Source organism: Cyprinus carpio, chromosome A14 (genome assembly GCF_018340385.1).
Source record: "Cyprinus carpio isolate SPL01 chromosome A14, ASM1834038v1, whole genome shotgun sequence".
Classification (NCBI taxonomy): Eukaryota; Metazoa; Chordata; class Actinopteri; order Cypriniformes; family Cyprinidae; genus Cyprinus; species Cyprinus carpio.
The window spans coordinates 25939254-25955957 of NC_056585.1; the positions used below are offsets into that span (position 1 = coordinate 25939254).

The 16704-nt window shown below is 37.2% G+C and overlaps 1 protein-coding gene across 2 annotated transcripts in view; it reads left to right on the plus strand.

Annotated features, from left to right (window-relative positions):
• LOC109101455 (5-hydroxytryptamine receptor 4-like) overlaps window positions 1–8419 on the plus strand; it is a 102680-nt gene extending 94261 nt beyond the window's left edge. For both annotated transcript variants that reach the window (XM_042770375.1, XM_042770374.1), the window contains one exon: window positions 3488–8419. Coding sequence is in view for 1 of the 2 variants with exons in the window: in XM_042770374.1 (XP_042626308.1) it covers window positions 3488–3575 (88 nt within the window). In the remaining variant the exon portion in view is untranslated. The remainder of the gene's footprint in view (window positions 1–3487) is intronic.
• Window positions 8420–16704: the final 8285 nt, after the last annotated feature.

Below are 16704 nucleotides of genomic sequence, written 5' to 3' on the forward strand. Positions count from 1 at the left end.
CAGATGTTTACTGTTAGATGAAGTCTAGGTGTAAACCCCACGGCTCGCTAACTGAGAACTTTGTGTCTCCTAGCTAATATCCAAATATTGTGCTAATTAAAAAGTCATATAAATAATTCAAAAAGCATGCATGCATTTATTAGGAGATTTATTACTATAAATTAGAGCAAGATCATCAAAGCAGCAGTGCAGATGGCACAAAAGACAAAAAGGTGGTTTGTTGTAATGGTTTTAACAGTTATGAAATGTTATTTCAAAGGCATATCGTTAAAATGCTATTGAAAATCAGGTCACATAAAGCAAATACAAGCATATATGTGTGTGTGCGTGTGTGTGTGTGTGTGTGTGTGTGTGTGTGTGTGTGTGTGTGTGTGCGTGTGCTTGTTCTTCCTCTATTTAATTATTTTTTTTGTGTGCGTGTATATATATATATATATATATATATATATAAAGCAGTGCCCTCCATAAGTATTGGAACAGTAAAGACAAAATTGCTTTCTCTGCTGTGGAGTCAGACATTGCAAATATGATTGTTAGGTCATTTTATTATTAAAGGACAGCACTTTTAGAGTTCATCCCACATCTTTCGTCACATAAATGTATTATACCAAATAAAGGACAGCACTTTTAGTGTTCATCCCACTATTTGATATGAGCATAAGTATTGGAACAGTTGAATTTAAGGCAGATGTAAAAGATTAAAACCTAATATTTAGATGCAGATCCCTTGCGTGCAATCAGAGCAGTGCGTCTGCAACCCATAGACATCACCAGACTCTTGGTCTTATGCTTTGAAATGCTTTTCCCCAGCCTTTAATGCAGCCAAATTCCAACTGTTGCTTGTTTAGGGGGAGTTTCTGTCTTTAGTCTCCTCTTCAGCTGGTGAAATTAATGTTCACTCTGATTTAAATCTGGAGATTGATTTGGGCAATCTAAGACTTTACATTTCTTTGCCCTGATAAAGTCCTTGACTGAACTGGCAGGGTGTTTTGGGTCACGGTCCTGATCCAATATGAAGTGCTAATGAGTTTGGTGGCATTTTCTTGAATATTGGTAGCCAAGATGAATTTGTACCCTTCCAAATTCATTCTACTGCCTCATACATTAAGTCATCATTAAAATGAAGAGGTCCTGTTCTAGAGACAGCCGTGCATGCCCACGCCATGACACCATCTCCACCAAGCTTTACAGAAGTATGCTTAGGATCATTTGCAGTTCCCTTTTTTTCTCCACACTTTTGCTTTCCAATCACTTAGATAAAGGTTAATCTTTGTCTCATCGGTCCATCAGCTCAGTTCCAAAACTCTACTGGCTCACATTTGTGAAGAATCTTGCCTTTCTGTTTTTTTTGTGCTGATCAGAGGTTTGCATCTTGCTGTGTAGCTTCTGTAATTCCGTGTCGAATTCTCCTGCGGTCTGTAGACTGACAGAGCATCACCCCAGCTTTCTGGAGGTTGTTGGTGATTTTTTGGTGATATATTTTAGGGTTCATTTTCACAGCTTTTATGATTTGTCTGTCATCAACTACTGTTGTTTTTCTCAGCCGATCAGGTCGTTGTTGGTTGCTGATGTCACCGGTGATTTCCAAACTCTTGATTTCTCCATGCTCTTTGTTTTTCCTATAGTTCTAATAGACTTCCTCTTTTCTTTTAGCATCCAAATTACTTGCATTTCTTTCAGAGTCGTCTTCATCCTGGTTTGTGTGTGTCATCATTGAATGCAAGACTTCGAATGCAGAAGCAATGGATATAACTGATAACAAATATTCCCTGCTTTTAATATCTGAAGAATTAATGCAGCAGGACACAGCTGAACACTTAGAAAGACCTGTGAGGCAACTGTTCCAATACTTATGCTCACATCACTTAGGGAGATGAAACTCTAAAAGTGCATGTATGTACATATGAAAATGACAGTAAACACATATTTTAAATAAATGGTGTGAATTTGTACAAAGAATCCTAAAAAAAAGTATCATGATTTCTACAAAAATATTAGGAAGTACAACTGTTTTCAACATTAATAATAAGATTAATGGCTGCTGACAATTCAGCTTTGATCACAGGAATAAATGATATATTCAAATATATTCAAATAGAAAACAGGTCTTTTAAATTGTAATAATATTTCACACTAATGTTGTTTTTACTGTATTATTTAATCAAATAAATGCAACCTTGGTGCGAATAAGAGACTATTTTCAAAAACGTAAAAATCTTACAGACCTCAAACTTTTGTTTAGTAATGTACGCTTTAAAATATATATGTAAAGTTGCAGCAGTTATATGATTTGCTTACACACTCACTCTTGCTTAAAATGTATCATTGCAACCATTTTAACAGGAAAATATTTACAGTAATAACAGATCACGTTCCAACATAAAGAAACTTTAGATGATGAGGGCTGGTGTGAAATGAACATACTGAAGTGTCAGTCTTCTAGTCATTTAGAAAAGTAAAGGCAACTTCTAAAGGCTTCAGTTTAAATGTGCGCTTTCTGTATAATATTTCAGTGAAAGCAACTAAATATCAGTGGCTTTCTGCAATATTTTCTAGGGGTTAAATCAAACCCTATGGCACTGCTGTCTCTCCCATCAGTCTTCAGGCTCTGTTTAGTGACTAGCGTTGCAGTTCCCTGATGTCCGGCACACATTAATAAAAATGATGTTGTCAGAATGAGTGATGTAGATCCTGCCTCAGTGTGTGTGTGTGTGTGTGTGTGACCCAAAGCTCATGTTCATGTAAGTTAATGAGCTCTGCCTCTAATCCGGCCAGCTAATATCCAGAATGGATGTACCAGCATGATCAAGACATTATTACTGGGGTCTATCGGGAAGTATTGTAAGTTTGCAGTAGATCGTGTTAATTTGACAGATGTCTCAGGCTGTGCTCAGGCTGTGCAGGGCTGACATACATTTATAAAGCAGCAATGTGGCAGCAATTTTGGGTTCTGCTTCACTGAATACATGTTGCATGTTTCCTTTCTAAATCAGGTGAATTTCATGCCCAATTGCTCTGCAGGAATTGCCTTTAGTTTGCTTGTTTATCAACAGATTGTAATTAATTTTTATTTATTTTTTTGACCTGGAAGAAAAGGAGGTTCGTGGATGGTGCGGATACAGAGAAAGAAAAGAAGCAATTGCAAGGCAATGTGTTCTGCCTTAGTCATTTATCCAAGTGAGAGACGTACTGTACTGTAGGTCTATCTACATGCTCAAATGTATGTGTCATTTTTTTGGGTGCCATAAACATTTTTAATATTTGTGAAAAGGCCAACAATAACTCTTCTGTCAAATCAAGTGCACATATCAGAGGAGCTCTTAATATTCTTAGCGTTAGAGGTTTTTGTCAACCAAATGTTTCAGCACTGTATGATTTATATGATACCTATATTGCTTGAGCGTTCATCTAACAGCTCATAGAGAGATGAATATGAGATTGTGACAGTGTAATTGAAATGGTGTCCTGGTTTCTTTTGTCCCTTCAGGTATTCAGCTCTTCACAATGGAAAGCACACTGAACAGGAGAAACTCTCAATACAGAACGACACAGAGTCCCAGGAGTCATGTTTCTGACACAGGCCACCCTCTAATGAGGAGCATGACTGGAAGGTGATATTTCTCACCGCCCTGCCTGCAGCTCAGACCCGACCAGAGCCGTTCACGAGTCGAGGACAGGGAGCTGGACTGAACTGTTTGCTCAAAGAGCTGCTGAACAATGAGGGAAAGGGCAATGTTGCCAAAGGTATCTGGTCTGTATTTTAGGATACAAATTTCCACTGCAAAGGAATGTTGGTAAGGGTTATCCCAATGTGTTTGTTTCCTTTTTGGTTCTCCTGGGAATACGACTTCCAAACCAAAAACACATCTTTCAAGCTTTATCCAGAGCGGCTTCTATTAGCTCTACAGTCAGGATAACACTTCCTGAAAGGTACGGCACGAATGCTGAATAGCTAAGATGACACTCTATTAAAAGAAAGATTTATTTTTTTGTTCTATAAATGAAAAAGTAAATTCACAAATTCACACCACAGTATTAAGAGGTAGAGCTGGGAGCATTGCTGAGCGATTTCTCCAATTTTTTTATATATATATCTTTTTTTTTATTGTTTCAATGAATTCTCAAATCAATAGATATAATATAGCACTGTCACATGAATTTAATATGTAAAGTGTTAAAGACAACAGGCCTTTTCTTGTTTCCAAGACAATTCCAGCATCTATGTGCACATTTTTTAAATTCAACACAAGTAATTTTACAGAACATTTCTATTAATACAGCCTATTTCAAAAATGTATGGAAGCCTGTTTCCGCCACTGGATTAAAAAAAAAAAGTAATTGTGAATTTTAATCTCACAATACTGACTTTTTTTTCTCAGAACTGTGTGATAGAAACTCGCTATTGCAAGAAAAAAACTGAGAATTGCTAAATTTAAACTCGCAACTTTATATTTCGCAATTCTGACTTTATAACACACAAATGCAAGTTATTAAGTCAGTATTGTGATATATAAACTTGCAATTGAAAGAAAATATCAGTGATTTTGCCACTCAGAATTGGACTTTGTAACTCACAATTGTGAATTTACGTCTCACAATTCTCAGAAAAGAAGTCAGAATTGCGAGAAAAAAGTCAGAATTGCGAGATACAAACTTGCAATTTATCTACTCGCAGTTTGTATCACGGAATTCTCAGAAAAAAGTCAGAATTGCGAGTTCATATCTCACATTTCTAACATTATTCCTCAGAATTTTATAACACACAGTTGCAACATTATATCCAGTAATTCTGATGTTATAACTCACAATTGCAAGTTTATATATCACAGTTCTTCGAAAAAAAAGTCAGAATTTAAGATAAAAAGTCAAAAAAAAATTCTTATTAAGTGGCAGAAAAAGACTTCCATAAATATATGCCCCAAAATTGTTTAAAATGATTTAATACAAACATAGCTTTTTAAACTTTTTTAGATTCAAATGATTCATCCTTATGCAAAGGATTCTGACAGGAAATTAACTTTTGTTTTCTTCTACCCATGAAATCTGGCTAAACGAAATCATAATGTGTCCATTATCTTATTATGAACTGAAATCTCATTTATGTTCTATAAGACTTCTGAAGCTCTTTGGGGAATGAGATGTACTGCTCACAGGCTAGTTGATGTAATTTGGCTCCTCTCTGAATATGACAGATGTCTCAGACTCACGGGTGACTGTTCTCAGTCAGGTCAGATCTGCGCTTCACATGCATCACTAAACGCAGCCATTTCCACAATAGTTTCCAGTGCGAGGATCTCCTCTGACGTGATGCCTGCTGACTGAGAACGTGTCAGGCCACTCTAAACAAAAGCTTTGCTGACAGCAACCAGGGCCAGTTCTCCAAGATGCTGTGTCTTAAAATGTTTTAGCTTTAGTAAAGATGACCATCGCTTACCGCAAGACTGAAATGTTTGAAAAGACATGACCTGAAGTTGTTCTTGCAAAAGTTCTTAAAGGGGTAGTTCATCCAATGATGACAATTTACTTTTGTTATTTATTCACCCTCATGTTATTTCAAACTGTATTTCTTGTGTTATATTCAAAATCCTTTAAGTGAATAGCAACTTAAGGTACGATCTCATTTATTGTTGTGCAGTAAATTTTTGCAGGCGAAATCCAGTCATTTAAATAGGAATCCACACAGTTGAGAATTTCACATAAAGATAAAAGATTTTCCACACAGATTTTGCATCGGGTTTAAAGTTGGTCAAACAAATTTGCCACATTGACCAATAGAAATCTGCTTGGTTTGAAAGTGACTTCTATATGAGCTGTGCTTCAAACATTTCTACACTGTTGAAAATAGACAGCTTTTTACCGGCAAAATTTTACCTGAATTTCTGGATTGGAAATATTTTAATATGAGGAAATACAGCATTTTTTTTATTGCTTACTTATGAAGTTTGACATGCTGAATACAAAAATCACATTATTTTTTATGTATAATTAACATTGCTCATGAAAACTAAAAGAAAAAATGTTGACATCTTATTCAAGCTAATCTGCTATTACTCGAGTATAAAAATGACATGGTACATGAATAATAACAGTTTAACATAAACATTTAGATTTTTTGTCTTTTATAACTAGTCCCATAATGTTTTGGAATGTTCCTGAAAGATTAGAATATCACAGAAAGTTACAGAATGTTACAGAAACTTCCTTGCAAAAGCAAAATACCTTTAAAAAAAAAACCTTCCAAAATAACTACAAAAACTTATCTGTACCAAACCAATGCTTCATAATTAATGAGTTCTAAAATTAGCCTAACCTAAATATTTACCAAAATATTGATGCTACATGAAAATAAATAGTACAATAATAATTAGCACCACAGAATTACAGGAGAACCAATTTTTTTTTTTTTTTTTTTTTTTAATTAATTAAGTGAATCAAATTTTTGTTACATTGCGATATTCTCCTTTCATTTTTTATGGAAGAAATGAAGTCCAGTTTTGGAGTGACATGAGGTTGAGTAAATAAAGACAGAATTTGTATTTTTTGGTGAATTATCCCTTTAAGAATATGTCACGTGAATGATTACAAGGAGAGGAAATACAGCTGCTGCAGAATTTTGTCTTGAGAAAACAAATCTCATGGAAAAACCATGCAGATGAATTTTTGTTCCTTGACATTTCTAACTAAAACCTCCCAAAGCAGTGATGTGGCATACTAAAGCTCGCTTCCAGACCCGAGGACCCCAATAAACACGCTCCTCAGAGAGCCTGGATATAGCAGAACTGACCCAGAACAATCTCCATCCCTCATTCCAGCACTTACCAGTCTGCTGAAGCGTGCCTCTGCCTAAAATGAATTACCTTCGGGGAACAGCAATTGTTTGAATTGATCTTTGAGATGTAAATATTTTTAAACAACTATGTTTTATGTGTCAGCCATCAGAAAAACAGATTTGGTCTTAATTGCTATTTTGCAGGGATGTACTGACGGCGACACACGTACAACACTAAAAATGAAACATGTACAGCTCAGCACTGTCCTCGTGCATTCGTTTCCTGATATTAAAATGTAAACCTCTCCTGCAAATAAAGCACTTGTTGCACTTTTACAATACGAAGATTATTGCATCCACAAGTCGTTCAGTATTCTGGTCACGAACATGTTATCGCAGACCAAACCAATATCATATGAGGAATATGAAAGTTGACGAATGAATTTGACTCTCGTGATCAGTTTTGATAAGTGTAATCATTCCACCGTGGTGACATGATGAAGGAACAAATAAGACACTAAGATTTGATCAACCAATGGCTTTATTTGTTCCAATGCGATCAGAGCTAGCTACATTACCTAGCTCCATGCCCACTTCAGCTTCTTTTCACATCTTCTCATGTTTTATCAACCGATATTTAATTTCTAAAGGTAGAGCTTAGTTTGATTTTATTGTACATAGGAATATATTTTTATGCAAATGATTTGATAGTGGTCCGTGTGTTCCTTTAAATGCTTTAGTCGAATGCGTTTCTTCTTCCAGTCTGGTGTATCAGCGAACGCTGGCCATGAATCTAGCGTGTCATTGGAAGCAATGTCTGGATAAGTTGTATGCCAGGCTACTTGTTTTTTTGTTGTTTTTTTTACAATCAAACATGTACATGGCCGTGCCTTCACAGCTATCTTACAGATGTACAGAGCATTGTGAAATTGTGCAAATTCATGCTGGTAGTGGTTGAAAATGTTTCCTTTTAAGAGGTTATAAAGTACAATCAAAGGCAAACCAGCCGCCCGCAGGCATCTGATGAGTTATAATGTCCAAACTATTTAATTTGTACACTTTGAATTATGTAGCACCTTTTAATTCTGAGGTAATTTGCCATTATCTAACAGTATGCGGTTTTGTTGGGCGAACAACTTGCACAATTTCCCATCTGTGTTCTTTGGATGTCATTATGTTGTTTAAAGATGGAGATTTTGCAACGGTTGAAGCTTAGCAACCGTGAGCAGAAAACAGGAAATGCATGCTGTTTTGAGCGCCGATGGATGTGGAAGGAAGGATTTGGGGAAATTCTGGTACTCCGTAGCCATGACAGAACCAAAAACACTCCTACATGAGCCATGAGTTATTGCTTTGAAAAGATTTGCTTTAGAAATAACTCTCCCTGAACCTGATTCCCGGCCCTGAAAGCTCACATATAAAGCGTGATCGAACACCTCGAGGCCCTGAGCGCAGAAGTTCTAAGCATGAATGTGTTGTAAATCTCCCAACAAGTTGTAGATCTTTTGTAAACTCAGTATTTATTTTGGTGGATTTCAGATTGATATTTTCATGTAAGGCTTCTCTTTCAGGGAGCTATGTGTATTACTTTTTCTGTTGCTATGTGACAGCTCTAAAAAATAATAATTAAAGACTATGAGATGTTATTAATCCTTATGTGTTTTGTGTTTTATTAAAATATCTTGCCAGATTTGCACACCAATACTGTCAATCAAAATGGATCCTTGTATATTATTTAAAGATGATATAGACAGATCATAATAAAGCAGAATTATATTTTTGGATACATTTGTGAGATCTGACAGTGATTATGAGAGGAGTAAAACTCTTCGCCACATGGCCCTTTCTTCTTATGCAGATGTTGACAGATATGATCCACTCGTAGGGGAAACAACTTGTTTTCCACATATGTACAGTAGACTAAATAAAAATTTGTGCACTGGAATTTTTCATATGATGCTGACTAGAAACAGCTGTTAAAGCAATACATTTGTTCTTTAAAGACAATAGCCATGTTCAGAATGTTATACTAGACTGTATAGGAAACACAATATACTGCCTAATATATTTAAAAAATAGTAAGTGAAACAGTAAGTATTATGCAATGATTATAAACATTTGGCATATATATATGTATATATATATGTGTGTGTGTGTGTGTGTTTGTGTGTGCGTGAGTGCGTGCGTGCGTGCGTGCGTGTGTGTTTATTAAATTAGTCATTTTTTAATAAATGTATTATTCATTTTATATTAATTACATTAATCATATAATTTATTGTAATTTAATATTAATTACTAAATCAATTAATAGTTTAATACTTAGAAATTAATACTGTTATCCAGCACAGACCTGTTTAATTGATCAAAAGTATCAGTGAAGATGTTTACATTAAATATTCAAAAAATTCTAAATATACAAAAAATTATCTTCTTGTTTGAGCTTTCTTTTCATCAAAGAAACCTGAAAAAACTGTATCATGGTTTCCACAAAAATATGAAGCAGCACAGCTTTTTTTTTTTTTTTACATTGATAATTTTAATAAAATCAGCAGCACTCCCCAAATTCCATCAGCATGTTTCCTGCCACACTAGAGGAGAAAAACTCTGGATCATATTTACACAAACATTGATGGAGCTTACATCACGACCCCCCTCCCCCACCTCGGACAGCCTGATCACCTTTCTTTGTTTCTCACCCCTAAGTATTCACCCCTCATCAACCATGTAAGGCCATCAGTGAGGACCATCAAATATATCTATACCTCCTCTGTACTGGATTACATCAACACCACCATGGACAGTGTTACAACAAAAAAACAGATGACAACGTAACCCTAATCAGAAGCCATGGATGAACAAGGAGGTGTGACCCCTGCTGAAAGCCCGCAACACTGCCTTCAGATCAGATGATGCTCAAGCCTACAGCAAATCCATGGCTAACCTGAGAAGGGACATCAAAAAGCCCAAGTACTGCTACAAGCTAAAGGTAGAGGAGCACTTTTCCAACTCTGACCCCCGACGCATGTGGCAGGGCATCCAGGTCATCAGTGACTACAAGCCTCCTTCCTTAACGAGCTAAATTACTTTTATGCTCGCTTCAACAGTGACAGCAAGGAGACGGCCACCAAGATCACACTCTCAGCAGACCACCAACCCCTCAAACTGACCTCCACAGATGTTTACACTGCATTGAGCCGGATCAATGCACACAATGCTGCTGGCCCGGGCGGCATTCCTGTACGTGTGCTTAGGGCATGTGCAAAACAGCTTGCAGGGGTATTCACAGACATTTTCAACCTGTCCCTCACCCAAGCAACTGTGCCAACATGCTTTGAGTCCACATCCATTGTGCCAGTGCCAAAACACTCCTCCCCGACGTGCCTGAATGACTACCGCCCCGTAGCACTCACACCTATTGTTATGAAGTGCTTTGAGTGACTGGTCCTAGTACACCTCAAGGACTGCCTCCCACCCACACTGGACCCACACAAATTTGCCTACCCTAGCAATAATAGCACAGAGGATGCAGTATGCACAGTGCTGCACTCGGTACTTACACACTTGGATGTTGTTTGTTGACTTCAGCTCAGCATTTAACACTTTCATTCCCTCCAAGCTGACCACAAAACTTGGAGACCTGGACATTAACACCTTCCTTTGAAACTGGATTATGGACTTTCTGACCAACAGACCTCAGCATGTTAGGTTAGGCCACACCTGCTCCACCACCATCACACTCAAATACCAGCGTACCACAGGGCTGTGTGCTGAGCCCATTCCTCTACTCCCTCTACACCCACCACTGCAAGCCTGTGCATGGATCCAACTCCATCATTAAGTTTGCAGATAACACCACGGTGATTGGCCTTATCAGAGACAATGATGAGACTGCCTACAGGGAGTAGGTACAGCACCTGGCCGCATGGTGCACTGACAACAACCTGCTCCTTAACACCAGCAAGACAAAGTAGCTCATTGTGGACTTCAGGAAGAAGAAAGGAAGCACGCATGACCCCATCCACATTAACGGGATGGTTGTTGAACGTGTCTCCAGCTTCAAGTTCCTGGGAACCACCATCTCGGAGGACCTCTCCTGGACCACAAACACCTCCAGCCTGGTCAAGAAGGCTCACCAGTGCCTCTTCTTCCTCAGGACACTGAAAAAGAACCAGCTGTCTTCAGCCATACTGGTGAACTTTTTTGTGTGCGATCGAGAGCATCCTGACCAGTTGTATTACAGTCTGGTATGGAACTGCTCAGTTGCTGACCGCAAGGCACTGCAGAGGGTGGTGAAAACCGCCCAGCGCATCACAGGGACAACACTTCCTGCTATTGAGGACATCCAGAGAAAACGCTGTCTACGTCGAGCTCGCAGCATTCTTAAGGACTCCTCTCACCCTGACCATAGACTGTTTAACCTCCTGCCCTCCAGGAGGCGCTTCAGGAGCCTCCGGACAAGAACCAGCAGACTCAGGAACAGCTTTTTCCCTACAGCTTTCTCCTTACTGAATTCTGCCCTCTGACACCCCCACCACCACCACCACCCTACACACACACACCACTACACACTCCTCACCCCTCCTGATCACTACGTCTGGTTTACAAAAAAAAAAAAAAACAGTTCACTTGTTATTACTTGCACTACTGTCTGTTCTTCCAGAATACTGAATGATCCATTTGCACACTGGAATATTTTTTCTATGCACTTTTTTACTGTCCATTGCACTAGTGGAAATGATGTTCATATGTTCATAGTTTTTGCTTATAGTGTACATACATTTATTACATAATCCATCTGTATAGTATGTTCATAGCACACCCATCTGTATATAATGCTGATAGTATTTAAGAATCTGTAAATTATGTCCATAGTACTGCCTTCTCTGTATATTTATTGTACATTTGTAACATATTGTAGACACTGTATATCCTGTAATTACTGCTTATTGCACTTCTGGTTAGATACTAACTGCATTGTGTTGCCTTGTACCTTACATGTGCAATGACAATAAAGTTGAATCTAATCTAATCTAATCTAAAATCACTGAAGAAACATGTGACACTGAAGACTGGAGTAATTATGATGAAAATTCAGCTTTGATCACAGGAATAAATTACATTTTAAAATATATTCTAATAGAAAACAATTAAATTCTAAAATACATAAGAGCAGCCTTGGTGATCTTTTTGACAACTACAAATACTTTTTATTTAATTTTTTAATTAATTAATTATTTTATTTTATTTTATTTTACTTTTTTTTAGCTTGAAAAGTGTTCATGATAAATTTCATGCTATTCTGTTGTATTATAGTGAAAAAAAAGTGTCTCAAGTGTCATAAGGTAGTATGATATTCCAAACATTTTAACTCATTCTCATATTTATGCATCTACATTTATGCATCTTGTCTTGTAGATGCCTCTCTAACATCTTCACTCTTTCAGTCGATCATCTATGACCTACTGTACAAGATGTTTACATTCACCCCATATGTACCTTTTCTCTTGTTGAGAGAAGGAAGCCCAGCTATAATTATAAATCAATGTGAAAAACAGCAGACTGGCAGTGAGCCCTGCAGTAATGAGGTTCAGAGCGTGCAGCTCCTCGCTCACCTTAGCCGGTGCCAGAGCTTATTTCCCTTTACCAATTTGATGGACCATAAACTGCTTTAAAAGCTCTCCCAATAACCTCCTGAGTCGCATTCTCTGAACTTTCACCTTGACATTATGGCATTTATTAGTATTTTCGAGAGAGTGCGTCAATGTTTCCAAGTCGGTGTGCTGTCAGATTTAAATAGATGGAAAGCTTCTTTCTGAATTGTAGAATGGGCTGTTTTTCTCAGACTTTGACAGATACAATGACGTAGTCGAGTCGCAAACTCAAGCATGGTCTTAAAAACTTCACTCGGGCCATTATCACTAAATCCGTGTGACTCGAGAGCCCATTTTGGCTTTGCGGTTGATCACAGGAGGCATTATCTTTAGGGCTGAGGAATGTCTTTTGGAGTGATTTGCTGAGTTAAGTGCTCCCTCATCAGCCCTGGAGAACAGACTTTGGCTTTTTTAGGGGAAATTCTCAAAATGCTTCATTTACACAACTCAAATGTCAAGTGTGATAATGCTCTTTGTGCTTGGTGAGCTCTCGCTTAATCAAAGTCTGAGCGGAGCGTCGGCCGGCCGGTGGGAAAACGAACATAGCAATTAGCACTCGAACACACAGGCTAGCGATTCCGTGTGAAGCTATCTCCGTTTGCTTTGCAGCTCTTTAAATTTTAATGCAACTTAGTGATGAGGTTATTTTGCTTATTTCCCCCCCTCTTAATGTGCTTGTGGGACCTCTGCTCATTCGTGTTGGCCTTTTTGCATATTTGAAGCTTTCAAGTCCCTCGCGGGATGCTAATAATGAATCTAACCTTTAAATGTGGGGAGAAATAAGGAATAAGCCCAAGTCTTAACTCTGACGTCAAGCACTGACTGAAGAGTTGAAGAAGTCAGGTAGATGGAGGTCTGTGGAGAAATCCAGTAATGAGATGATTTACAAGGGCTTGTCAGGCTGTTAGCCTCGGTTTAGACAAAGCTCATGCCGTTTTCCCTTTGTTCTGGATTTGTAATGAGTCGAATGGACTTAAAGGACTTGTCGTGTGAGTATTGTTTGAGATATTGTCCTCTGTTCAGTGCTTTTCTGAATAAATGTGGTATTTTTCCAGGAAGAGTAACTTCGCAGCATGGCACACAGGCAATGGAAACTGAATAGGCGGTTGTTATCCTCTCGAAGGTTTATAACTTTGACCTGAGCTTGAAAAGCTTTCAGAGTCTGACACGCAGCAGTTTTTCTTCATATCTCGCTTTTGTCTTTTTATGGGGCTGCTGTTTGATACATCAAATAGTGCTTTTCTAAGGCCACATCAGGCACTGGAATGACATCAGCTCTTACAGCAGCACACTTTCGGTGTGGGGAAAACTGGTCACAAACAAGTGAACATCTTAAATGTGTGTGTAAGCAGCTGTAGAGAGAATGAAGGGGGAGCGAAAAAGTGAAAAGGCTTCTGAATGTGCCTCAATATATTTCTGAAATGTGGTGTGTAATCCATGAGTTTTTCCTGGGAAGTGGCTTTTGAAGATTTTCGTAGGCTGATTTCCTAATACACAGAATTTATTTATTTATTTATTTAAATGATTTTACAAGTGTGAGAATCAAGTGATTACAGTGGATGAGTCCTGAAGGCTGCTGGGTAATACACATCGAAGCAGGATGTAATCAAACGTTCAAGACCGGACGGAACAAATCTAAGAATTTAAGGATGGCTCACGGAGAAGCCCATATTGATGGACCACTGTTCCGGCAGTATTTATGGGAATATACCGAAAAATAATGCAATATGTGACCCTGGACCACAAAACCAGACTTAAGTGTCAATTTTTTGAAATTGAGGTTTATACATCATCTAAAAGCTGAATAAATAAACTTTCCATTGATGTATGGTTTGTTAGGAGAGGACAATATCTGGCCGAGATGCAACTATTTCAAAATCTGGAATCTGAGGGTGCAAAAAAATCAAAATACTGAGAAAATCACCTTTGAATTTGTCCAGATGAATTCTTAACAATGCATATTACTAATCAAAAAATTAAGTTTTGATATATCTACGGTAGGAAATTTACAAAATATCTTCTTGGAACATGATCTTTACTTAATATCCTAATGATTTTTGGCATAAAAGACCTTTGACCCATACAATGTTTTTTTGGCTATTGATACAAATATCCCCCAGAGACTTAAGACTGCTTTTGTGCTCCTGGGTCACATATATTAAGTAATATATTTCCATACTGTATAGTAAATGTGTGTCACAGACAGTTAATGGATGTTCATTTATACTCCTCCCTCTTTTAAGTCTCTTCCCCTAATTTCCTACAAATCCTGAGTTTTTTCTATGGTTACTTATGATTTGCAGCTGTCACTCATTCATTAGTCTCCTTATTTATGCGCCCTGTCAGGGTGTTGGACTGGGGGTAAAACCAGTACTGATTATTAGGGCCCCAAAGGATGAGAGGGCCCTTGAAAAATCTGGAATATATTTTATTTTACCTGGATATTTTCATGGGGGCCCATCAGGACTGCCTATGCATAGGGCCCGGGATCTTGTGCAACGCCCCTGTGCCCTGTTCTGTTCAGTTGTGGTAAGTTTTTTTTGTTTTTCTGTTGTGTGTTACTGTGATTCTCCTGTGTGGATTTATAACTAAAAGATTATTTTTGGATAATACTGTTGTGCGCTTTAAATGGAACAACACGTTACAGAAAAAGTGGCCACAAAGTGAGTTTGTTTCTTTCTTTTTTTTCTCCCCATGGACCTGCCACTGTTCTGCTGCTCTGTCTGGATCAGAAGGACTGTTCACTGGAGGACCATACGAGGGACTGGCGTGAAAGTGATCACACTTCTGATGACTGCTTGCTTGTTTTTGTTTTTTACCACACCAGCCTCCGTGAACAGTCTAATGCTTGATTAATTCCTCTCTTTCATTAATTAATGCATGGGTTTACATGATGCTGAGCACATTTTTAAACTTGTTTCACTTGGTAACATGGTGTGTGGAAAATAAGATTTTACACTCTTTTTTTACAAATACAGTATATATCCTCCTAGTTCAATACATAAATTGCATGTGTTCCCATATAAATATATATTGCATATGTTTAAGTATACACTACCACATTTTATCATCATTATACCATATGTATGTACATCTATATATAATGAAGTTTAAGTTACCTATATCTATGCAAGTAAAATTGTCTCAATTTCTAAATAGAAAAAGTGGCAATTCTGATGAATTATTCACTATATTGTAATAACACAAATTATTCTGTATATTTTCAATATACATTCAATTTAATATATAAGGAAATGTCTTTGCGTAAAGGTTGACACTTCCTTTTTGGGAGGAATGTAAAAGCCTCTTTAAAACAGATGTAATGTGAAGTTACATTGAATAAGATATTCCAATGCTATTATAACTTATGCTTAGATGTGCATGCCATTTCAAAAGCTGTATGCCAACTTATGCATAAAAATGTCCTAAATAATAATATATGTGAAATATAACATCCAAAAAAAAAGGGATTTACAATACAAAAATATAAAATATAAATATACCCATTATATTGCATGTACAATATTTTTGTATTGTAAATCCTTTTTTTTTTTTTTTTTTTTGGGATGTTATATTTCAAACAAATATATTAATTTGTTTATGCTATGATATGGCCTTTATTATATAGTCTTTTTAGAAATTTTTAATTGATAGTTTAAGTCAGTAATCACCGTATAAACAGGCAGTTTAAAGTTGACAGTGCACTGAAATGGAAACGTGGGATGAGCTCCTGGGAGACGGATCTGAATATAATGAAAGAATGGAGATGATCTAGCTATGTGAATATGCATATACTAGACATGTGCCGATATTAGGTAATTACAAATTATTCAGAATTCGGAATGCATTTTAAGAATACTTTTTCCATCAACTGGTCAAAATGCACAACACTGCTGTATTCTGCTTTATAGACACGTGTGAGCTCTGATGTAAACAAGCACGCATGAGAAGCACATGGGGGAACACGTGAGAGATGCGCTAAATGAAAGCACATTCACTCTCTGACAGCAGATGGCGCTAAACTGCAGAAAATGCAGACCTTTCACTGGAAACCCCATAAATAAAAATAGCTGCTACTTTCTAAACATTTAAATAATATAAAATAATATTTATATATTTCCATAAAATTTTTCCATTTTAATCTGGACTACAACATGTCCTAGATATTGTTAGAAAGTGTTTTGATTCTTTATTGTTCATTAACACTTTACATAAGGGCTTCATTAGTTAACAAACTGCCAATGAAAAATTCTTCTGAACATTCATTAATCTTAGGTATTCCAA